This window comes from Nannospalax galili, unplaced genomic scaffold, assembly GCF_000622305.1.
Source record: "Nannospalax galili isolate Female #2095 unplaced genomic scaffold, S.galili_v1.0 scaffold385, whole genome shotgun sequence".
In the NCBI taxonomy this organism is placed as follows: domain Eukaryota; kingdom Metazoa; phylum Chordata; class Mammalia; order Rodentia; family Spalacidae; genus Nannospalax; species Nannospalax galili.
The window spans coordinates 1,353,651-1,363,980 of NW_008354956.1; the positions used below are offsets into that span (position 1 = coordinate 1,353,651).

The window sequence follows — 10,330 nt, forward strand, 5'->3', positions numbered from 1 at the left end:
CAGAGGCAGGGGATCAGGAGTTCAAGGTCAGCCTCAGCTATACTTCAGACTCTGTCTCAAAAAACAAAACAGGACCCGGTGTGGTACACACCTTCAATCCCAGCACTCAAGAGGCAGAGGCAGGCTGATCTCTATGAGACTGATGCCTGCCTGGTCTACAAAAGAGTTCCAGGCCAGCCCTGGGCTACATAGTAAGACCCTGGTCTCAAAAAACAGAAAACAAAAACAAAACAGATAAATAAAAACGAACCCTCTCCAGCTGGGCATGGAGGTGCATGCCTTAAATCCCAGCAGAGGCAGGCCAGCCTAGTCTACATAGTGAGTTCCAGGACAGCTGGGCACCAAAAACAAAACAAAACAAAAAACCACTCCAAAACAAAAGCTCAAAGTCTGCATTTTTCTTCTTCTTTTAAATATAACTTGGGCTTGGTGGCTGATACCTATAATCCCAGCACTTGTGAAATGGAAGAAATATGATCAGTTCATCCCTGGCTACATAGTGAGTTTGAGGCCAGCCTGAGCTACATGAACCTTTATTTGCAAAACACAAAAAAAGCTAGGTAAATGTCCCTGCCAGCAAGCCTGACAACCTAATCAGAGTTTCATCCTTGAACCCACATGGTGGAAGGAGAAAACTGACTCTTGTAAGATTTCCTCTGACCTCCACATGTATGCTAATTGCCCATGCACAGACACATACATACACACAAACACAGAAGTGAATGTAACAAAAGAAGTTTAAATACTGATATGAAAAGCAAGATCCACTCCCAGGAGGCCCCAGGTGGGCTGCCAGTACTCGGGGTCTGTTGTACAAATTGTAGAAGGAGGGGTCTCTGGCTCCGAGAGATGCAGCAGAGGGCCGACTCTGCCTGCAGCTCTCCCCTGACCTCTTATGCCAGCTGTGTCGCTGGAGCTCAGCCATGCCCTCCGTCTGCTTCGATCCTAAGGTGTCTGTTTCCAGGTCACTGTTCCCCCAGCCAGCTGTGCTGTGAGCAGATGTGCACACTGCCTTCTCTGGGCTCCTGGACTACCTATATTCTGCAGGGTGACCAGAGGGGCCATCTTGCCACTTCCAGGGAAAGAGGGCCACTCTGTGTGGCCTCTGAGGAGAGGGTGAGGGCCAGCCAGACCTGTACCTCAGTGGCCAAGTATATTGTTAAGACCAGCCTAAACCTTTCTGTTCTGAGGCTTCATCATAGTGCCCAACCCTTGGGTGACATGTGAAGTTCAGAGAGGGGACCTGGCAGGTGTCGGGGCAGGTGGACCCCACCAGCAGAGGCTAGAGAGACACCTGGGTTGGTGCCTTTACTTTCTTTACTGAGCACCCTTGTGGGTCTGCCAGCTGTCAGCCTACCTACCTCAGTCCTTTGGTGCAGGCTCTTCTCTGGGCCTGGACATCCCCTAGAGATTTCATCCACAGAGACTAAGGCTACTAGCTTCAGACAGACTCATCCCATGCCCTATGGGTCCAGAACAAGCCCTGGATGTCCTCTGGACCTTTGCCCAGTAGCCTTCCCCAAACTCACCCCGAATGCCACCTCACTGCAGGGCATGGCAGAGCCCATTGGGTCTTGGCTGTGGCTCTTTTGGGTCAGCTTGTCTGTTTGGCTATCTTCTTGACCTGAATAATGCCCATCTGCTTTCTTAGGAGTTCACAGACCTTGAGGAACGCATCAACTGCCTGGACCTGAAAGGTGTGCATCCCCACAGGCTGGAGCAGCAAGGGGTGGGGTGGGAGGGATCAGTGGCTCTGGAGGGAGCTCCCAGCTCTTCAGGAGGCAGAGGCTGGAGGAGGAGGATGCCCTCCAGCACAGGTGCAGGGTCTCACACATGGCCTGGCTCTGCCTCTTCCTAGGGGAGAAGCTTGACTATAAGACCTGTGAAGCTCTGGAAGAGGTCTTCAAGAGGCTGCAGTTCAAGGTTGTGGACCTGGAACAGACCAACCTGGATGAAGATGTGAGCAGCCCGAGGCTACCTAGGCCCTCTGAGGTTTGGGTAGGGAGGGGGCCAGGGCAGGGCCTCCTAAGAGACAAGGGGGCATCTGATGTGACCAGAGCGGGGCTGAGGCCTGAGGAGTTGCGCAAGGAGGTGCATGTGGCCACCAGAGCTGTTCAGGAGCTGTCCTGGTTGTAATAAATCCCACGGGGCTGAGAAACGTGGAAAGTCCCAGCTAGCCAAGTGCCCTTGGGCACAGCTTGTTCAGGAGCTCCACCCTCCCAGGTTGGACAGGGGACACTTGCTGTCCTCACTCTGAGGTTGTGCCCTCCCAGCATTCTCGCTCCCCTGGAGATCCCAATGACACAGCCTGAGTGCTTCCCCTGGCCTCCTGACCTGAGACCAAGCTTACATGTGTCTGTCCCCAGGGTGCCTCTGCCCTCTTCGATATGATCGAGTACTACGAGTCAGCCACCCACCTCAACATCTCTTTCAATAAGCACATTGGTACCCGGGGCTGGCAAGCTGCTGCCCACATGATGCGCAAGGTGGGTACTTCACAGCCCTTGCTGGGTCCCCAGGATGGTGGGAATCAGCATGGGGAAGGCCTGCCCCAGGTGTACCCTTCTCACCACTCTCCCTAGAGTGATCCTTTAGAGATGACCATGTTGTCAGCCTGATTCATTCCTTCACGGGGAGGCTGGGGCAAGGAGGGGATGGAGCCATCCAGGAGGATCCCCAGTACAGGTCCCAGTGTATAAAACACAGCACTAGCAGTGGCCAGTGTGACACATCGCTTGCTCCATCCATACCAGACAAGCTGCCTCCAGTATCTGGATGCTCGAAACACACCCCTGCTGGACCACTCAGCGCCCTTTGTGGCCCGGGCTCTACGCATCCGCAGCAGCCTAGCAGTGCTGCACCTTGAGAACGCCAGCTTGTCCGGGCGGCCCCTCATGCTGCTGGGTAAGTCTGAGTCCTGAGAGGCCTGGGGGTCATGGGGGCTGCTGCTGGCCTGGGTCACCCAGGATGTGGCCTGGTCAGTCACCACCCCCACCCCACTCCCCAGCCACAGCCCTAAAGATGAACATGAACCTACGGGAGCTGTACCTGGCTGACAACAAGCTCAATGGCTTGCAGGACTCAGCGCAGCTGGGCAACCTGCTCAAGTTTAACTGCTCCCTGCAGATCCTGGACCTGCGAAACAACCATGTGCTAGACTCAGGTTTGTGGCGTCCTATCTCCGCTCCCATCCCACACGTCATCCAGCACCCCACTCTGCCTGACCCTGTGCTTTGTGGTGCTGGGAACATAGGTGTGACCTGACAGTGCCCTCTGAGGCTCACAGTGGTAAGGAAGACAGGCCTGCTTCCAGTAGAGACACCGATGGTGTGCCTGACCAGTGTTGGCAATTGGGAGAGGCCACCATGGGGCCCCAGGGCAGGAGCTTTCTCAGCCAGAGCATCAAGGGTCAGAAGTCAGGGCTTGAGCCTTAGGCCCAACAGGCCAGATGAGCAGAGGTGTCCCCTGGACAGACAAGGCTCTGACCTCCAGCCTCCCCTAGGTCTGGCCTACATCTGTGAGGGCCTCAAGGAGCAGAGGAAGGGGCTGGTGACCCTGGTGCTGTGGAACAACCAGCTCACACACACAGGCATGGCCTTCCTGGGCATGGCGCTGGTGAGTCCAGGGGGGCCCTTGCTCCTCGGCCCACCTCCTACCCAGCCCCGCAACACTTGTTCCGGCTCACCTGGCCTGGAGTTGATCAGCTCAGGATGTGATAACTCTTCTTCAGCATCTGGACCCTGAGTTTCTTTCTTTTCTTAAAATTATTACATTTTATTTGCTTATTTGTGTGCGTGTGCATGTGTACCACAGTGTACATGTGGAGGTCAGAGAACACCTGTAGGAGTCGATTTCTCTTTTTCTACCATGTGGGTTCTGGGGATCGAACTCAGGTCCTTAGACCACTAGTGCTGAGTCATCTTGCCAGCCATTGGGCCCTGTTTCTCTAATTGTCTTTTGACAACAGACTGCTTGGAACAGTGCTTTGCACACACCGAACATGGCTTAAAAAGTTAATTATTTCTGGAAGTCTTCGTAAGTGTTCAGTCTTTTCATTATTACATAATATATAAAGTAAGCCAAGCAGGTACAAACGCTCCCAGGGTGGACACCTTTGTGCCCAGTTTCCAGGTCCTCCCAATGAAAAGGCTGTCCTCAGGGTTCTTAAGGCCCACCAGAGACAGGCCCTGGTGAGGATGTGGAGACCGCCTGTGGATGTGGCTGCCTACACTCTTGCTGGAGTAGGAGGCTATAAACACTGGAGGGATTTGACTTCCCTGGACCTGGGTAGGGCAGCACCCTGCTCTGAGAGGCAAAGCCAGCCAAGGACAAAGGGTACAGACCTTGGCTGGTTTCCTGACCTACCCTTCTGGCCCTTTCTTCACGTTCCCACCCTTCCTTCCAGCCACACACACAGAGTCTGGAGACACTAAACCTGGGCCACAACCCCATTGGGAATGAGGGAGTACGCAACCTCAAGAACGGGCTTATCAGCAACAGGAGTGTGCTTCGTCTGGGCCTGGCCTCCACCAAACTCACATGCGAGGGTAGGGTGTGGGCCAGGCGCGCAGGGGCCAGTGGGCTCGGCAGGGTGGCCAGCCAGCCAGGCATGGGGCCCGTGGCCAGCCCCTGCGGTCCCCCTCCCAGGCGCGGTGGCCGTGGCCGAGTTCATCGCCGAGAGCCCCCGCCTCCTGAGACTGGATCTACGGGAGAACGAGATCAAGACAGGCGGGCTCATGGCACTGTCCTTGGCCCTCAAGGTGAACCACTCCCTGCTGCGCCTGGACCTGGACCGAGAGCCCAAGAAGGAGGCGGTGAGGGAGGATGCTGGCTCTGCCTGGGCGGGCAGGAGGCCCCAAGGGGTAGGACAGGATGGGAAGCAGGTGCAGACCACGGAGCCCTAGCCAGGCTGCGCCCCCTGCAGGTGAAGAGCTTCATTGAGACCCAGAAGGCGCTGTTGGCCGAGATCCAGAATGGCTGTAAACGCAACTTTGTGCTGGTGCGAGAGCGGGAGGAGAAGGAGCAGCTGCAGCTGTCAGCCTCCATGCCTGAGATCACTGTCACTGCACCCCAGTGTCTGGAGGAATCTGGGGACCTGCCAGCTACCGGGGCACAGAATGGGGCCCCTAGCTCTGAGCCTGGGCCTGGCCCAGACTCAGACTCGGACTCAGACTCTGATGGGGAGGAGGATGAGGAGGAGAATGAGGAGGAGGAGGACCAACAGGACCAGCAGAGGGAAGAGGCCAGCAATGACCAGAGTCCCTCAGTCCCCTGCCCTGCCCTGGTGCCCTCCACGGACTCCCTGGGCCCTGGGGACAGGAGCCCCCTGGGCAGTCCCTCCTCTCCCAATGAGCAGCGTATTTCTGTGTCCAGCCCAGGCCGGGGCCACAAGGTGTTTGTGGTAACCCGGGTGGAGAGTCCACCTGAGAGGCCAGAGCTCCCTATTCCCCCTGCCTTTGTCTCCTCTCCTCCACCCTCCCCTCCCTCCCCACCTGCCTCTCCTGCCCTTTTGCCATCTCAGGCCACAGACACCCAGGACCCAGAGTCATCCAAGCCTCAGCCCCAGCTGGAGCCAACTCAGGCAGGGCAGCCACTGCCCAACGGCCTGAAGCCTGAGTTTGCCCTTGCACTGCCCCCAGAGCCACCCCCAGGATTGGAGGCTAAGGGGGGCAGCTGCAGCCTGGAGCATGGTGAGAGGAATGAGGGGGCAAGGGAATGGTGGGCAGGAGGTGGTCCCCCATGCAAGCATCCACCTGTTGGTGGACCTCAGCTTCCATCCTTTAGAGTTGCTGGGAAGGGATACGAACAAGTAGGGTTTGGTCCTTGGTTCCCACTCTGGGAACCCAGTGTTCTCCCTAGGATGTGACCTGGCAGACCAAGGCAGGGGGAGGTTCTAGTGTGCTGCCTGTCCACTTCTGAGGAAGCCACCCCTGCTGCCCACAGAGCTTCACCTTCCCCAGGACGCCAGCAAGCTGGAGGAGCTGCTTCTAGAGGCCAGTCTGGAGGCCCCGAGGGACACACTGTGATACTACTGTAAGTAAATGCCAGCTGCAGGGACTGCAGAGGGAGGGCTGGGAGCCCCACTCTGATGTCCCCCATCTCTGCCCCCAGTTCCTTTGTGCCAGTCGGCCTGCGATGAGCCGAGGCCAGCCACGAAGATCTGCTGACCCCTGCCCGGTCCCCCAGGATGCCAGACAGGGTGTCCCGGGCTTCACCGCAGCAACACTACAGCCACAAGGGGCACAGGACTGGGAGCGGCTACCCAGACTTGAGCACTTATTTATGTGCCCGCCATTCCACAGCCTGGGGCCAGGGGAGAAGAGAGAGGACAGGAGGAGCTAGCTCTCCAGGGTCACCAGCCACTCTGGTCCTGGAGGATCCATGTGACCAGCCTGTCCTGGGATAGGTGGGAGTCAGGGCAGTGGTGGCATAGCCCCCTGGCCCATCACAGGACCTGGCTGGTGGTATGGGGCTGGCAGAACTTGCCAGTTGCCCTGGCAGGGTGGTGCCCTGGCAGGGTGGTGTCTTGGCAGGGTGGTGCCGGCAAGGAATAGAGCTTTCTTTTCTAAGTGCAATAAAATCTATCAGGGAGCTGGGCACCCAGCAGCAGGGTACTGGGACCCTGCTGCCCGGGCCACTGAGTCTGCGCCCTGATAGGCACTACAACAGTGGGCAGCGGGTGGGTAGCTGGGTTGGGTAAGGGCGGGCTGGGGCAGTACAGCTCTGTCACGCCTTTTCTAATAAATGGGAGTTGGGTTCACCATCTGCCTCTCTGCTCTGTCCTGGACCCAGGTGCCCTGGAGGGTGGGAGGGAGTCTTACAGAGCCCCTGCCCATTTGATATCCATGGTCCCTACAGGAAACCCAGAAGGCTGGACAGGCCTCCCACTCCGTCCACCCTCCTATCCTTCTACAGGTGAGCGCTCGCTCCCTCAGGCCAACCTGGGGCTTCCCAGCTCTTCAGTCTGGGTTGCCAAGGTGCTGGGTATGGGCTTAGCTGCAGAGGTCTCTCCTGGGCTCAGAGACAGCAGGTCCAGCCTGTCCTCTTGAGGCCATTTTTTCAGGCAGGAGTGTCTGTAGGTCCTGTGACCCACTATAGCAGCCACAGGATGTCATCGTAGCTACTCAGAAGGCTGAGGCAGGAGAAGCAGAAGTTCAAGGCCACCCTGCATACCTTAGATTCTGTTAAAGGTGAAAATATAAAAGCTGGAGGCAGAGATCCATGGTAGAGCCCCTGCCTAGAATCCCCCAGTGAGGGGCTGGGGTGTGGCTCAGTGACAGAGGGCTTTCCTAGCATGGGCAAGGCCTTAGGTTCAATCTCAAGCATCATAAAAAATGAAAAATAAGAACCATCTATGGGAAGGGCCTGGCTGGGCCACTCACCCACTGCCCTCCAGTGTGAAGAGGTGGTCAAGAGCCCTGGTGTTCTTTGGCTCCACAGAAACCCACAGTCTGCCACATTGAATGCATCAGAAGTATTTGTGTGTGTGTGTGTGTGTGTGTGTGTCTGTCTGTCTGTCTGTCTGTCTGTATGTGTAAGAGAGAGAGAGAGAATTCAGGTGGGCACATACACCATGGTGTGTTCATGAGAGTCAGAGAACTTCGGGTGCTGATGCTATCTTCCACCTTGTTTCCAGCAGGCCTGCTGTGATCCTCTGTTTTGTGGGCCAGGCTTCTGGCCATGAGCTTCCTGGTTCTGTCTGCCTCCCTATCCTCTAGGAACACTGGGATAACAGATGCTCGGGCTTCTGTGTCTGGCTTTTGCATGGATGCTGGGGATTTGACCGCAGGACCTCAAGCTTGCACAGCAGTGTTTTGACCCACTGAGCCATTTCCCCAGCCCAGAAGCCTTTCCTGAGACACTAGAGGCTTGTACTGTCACCTGCAGCTGTAGATGCCTGGCTTCTTAGGACAGCAGCCTTAGGACACCTCATTGGGAGTGGAACTTGGGGAAGCACTGTCAACCAAGCCATCTGTCCCATTGCATCCCTTGATTAGCTAGGAGACACCTGCTTGGCCAGCCTGTTTGAGTTCTGGGCTGTCATCCTTTCTGCTGCGGCCATGTGTAAAGTAGGGGTGGGAGGAGCCCCCTCCAGACTGTCCTGCTTCCAGCCCCTTCCTGGTAACACTGGGGATTGAAGTTTACCTTGGAGTTTTGAGGAATCAGTCTTGTCTGGTGGGGGCCCTGTTAGTACATCTAACATCTTTAGGGCTGTGGACAATATATTAAACCTCAGATGGCTCTGGCCCAATAGATGTGCCAGGAGAGGCTGGGTTCTTCTTCCTGGCCTTGGCTGTGTCTGAGTACACCAGCATTTAGCATGGTATGAAGAACTGGGGTCCTAACTGCTACAGGGTGATGTCTACTCCTAAGAGATGCTGAGGTCCTAATGCCTAGTGGCTCCACATATAACCCTGTCTGGAAATATTTTTCACTGAGGTAAACATTAAAATGTGTTCAGTGGGATGGGCCCCAAACCAGTGTCATTAAAATGCTTACAAAAGAGGGAACTTGGGGCTGTCGGCTGTGTCACGGTGCTTTTGCCTGGCATTCCCAGATCCTGGTTCCACCCTTAGCACCGCCATAAAAAGAAAAAAAAGTATAGCTGCTTGCATACCTGTAGTCCCAGCTGCTGGAGAGGCTGAGGCAGGAGGATCACTGGAGCTCAGGAGCTCAAGGGCAGCCTGGGAAGCACAGATCTATCTCTTACCAAAAAAGGAAACTGGAGAATATGGACACAGCCACAGACCACGGAAGGCCCAAGGTCCCCAGTAAAAGGCCGGCAAAGTTCTCTCTTGTCCTTAGAGCCTCCATATGTGGGCAACAATAAATACCTGCTGTTGTGGGCTCCTCAGGGTGTCGGCCCAGCGGCCCCTCAGAGCAGACGCACCAGTTCTGTAGAGCACAGCCTCTGCTTTCAGGGACCTGGGAGTGCAGAGCGGCAGAGGGGATTCCCCGGCTGTGTATTTCTTCCCTCTGAACTAGCCACTTGTCCAACTTTGGTTTGGTTGGGTCATTTTGATCAGTTGGCTGTACCTGATCCTAATGGACCTGATGCCCTGACACAGGAGATGTCTGGGGTTTATTTTGTTGTTTTGTTTTTGCTTGTTTGTTTAAGACAGGGTCTCCCTATGTAGCCCTGGCTGGCCTGGAACTCATAGGGGTCCACCTGTCTCTGCTCCCCCAGTGCTGGGATTAAAGATATGTGCTACACTTGGTAACGTGTGCGGTTCCCACAAAAGCTCTGTGGTGTAGGAACTAAATCCTGGTGGGCAGAGCCTTCTTAGCCTCACAAGCCACTCACATTTCATTTGAGTTAGCCAGAGTCTTAAGATAAAGTGGGCAGGGCACAGTAGCACAGTCAGGAGGTAGATCAGCAGTCCAAAGGTCATCCTCAGCTGTGTTCCAAGTGTGAGGCCAGCCTGGGCTGCAGGAGACCCTGTCAAAAACAAAAACTGGCAACAATCTGGAGCACCGTGACAGGCACTGCCTTCTCTTGGCTTGGTGGCCTTGCTCCTCCAACTCCAGTATCTGGTGACCACCAGTGCTCATCAGCCATCTGGTGCTGATCTTGAGACACACGTATTCCAGCCTCAACTCAGTGCAGAAGCAGCTCAACTCAGACTGGCCTTAGCCTGGCAGTGTAGAAGGGACACATCCTGACCTCCACAGTCTATATGAACATAGGGCCCTGTCAGTACTGTGTCTCTGCCCTCCAGCAGACAAGATCTCTCTTGCTATAAAACTTTGAGTTTTTTCCTTAAATTTTTTTATTACATTTATTTATTTTGTATGTATTTCTGTGTCACAGTGCATGTGTAGGTCACAGGACAACTTGGGGAAGTTGGTTCACTCCTGGGGCGTGAACTCAGTTCCTCAGGCTTGCATAGCAACAAGTACCTTTCCTCTCTAGCCATCTTGCTATCCTTTTAAATTTTTTTATTATTTGCACTTGGCTCAGCTGGCTGGGTACCTGCTGCATTGTCTCTCAGGACTGTGGGACTCCTGGGGGAAAGGGGTAGGGAGATGTTCTGACTGAAGCCCAGGCTGGGTTCTTTCTGGGACCTGGGGGAGGGGGTCCCCCAGGAGTCTGGATCTGAAGATACTGTGATTTGCAGGGAACCTCATCAAGGCCTCAAGACTGTCAAAGGTGGGATGCAGGGCAGGCTTGGCTTGTCACACTCCATGGACAAGATGTCCAACTTGGCTTTCTGCCTCCTCAGCTGCTGGGTGATTTGAAAGAACCCTCTGGGGCTGGAGAGTTGGCTCAGCAGTAAAGAGCTCTAGCTGCTCTTGCCGGGGACCCAGGTTCAGTTCCCAGCATCCACAT

The 10,330-nt window shown here is 55.4% G+C and overlaps 1 protein-coding gene across 2 annotated transcripts in view; it reads left to right on the plus strand.

The window, feature by feature from the left end:
* Ppp1r37 (protein phosphatase 1 regulatory subunit 37) overlaps positions 1-6,765 on the plus strand; it is a 34,407-nt gene extending 27,642 nt beyond the window's left edge. Inside the window, exons 3-13 of one of the 2 annotated variants that reach the window (XM_008852017.2) lie at positions 1,652-1,697; positions 1,859-1,959; positions 2,367-2,486; positions 2,754-2,904; positions 3,008-3,163; positions 3,503-3,615; positions 4,406-4,547; positions 4,648-4,814; positions 4,925-5,690; positions 5,944-6,033; positions 6,112-6,765. In XM_008852017.2, coding sequence (XP_008850239.1) covers positions 1,652-1,697; positions 1,859-1,959; positions 2,367-2,486; positions 2,754-2,904; positions 3,008-3,163; positions 3,503-3,615; positions 4,406-4,547; positions 4,648-4,814; positions 4,925-5,690; positions 5,944-6,026 — 1,845 coding nt within the window. In that variant the 3' untranslated portion in view covers positions 6,027-6,033; positions 6,112-6,765. The remainder of the gene's footprint in view (positions 1-1,651; positions 1,698-1,858; positions 1,960-2,366; positions 2,487-2,753; positions 2,905-3,007; positions 3,164-3,502; positions 3,616-4,405; positions 4,548-4,647; positions 4,815-4,924; positions 5,691-5,943; positions 6,034-6,111) is intronic. The other variant, XM_029555484.1, reaches the window with a different exon arrangement.
* The last annotated feature ends 3,565 nt before the right edge of the window (positions 6,766-10,330 follow it).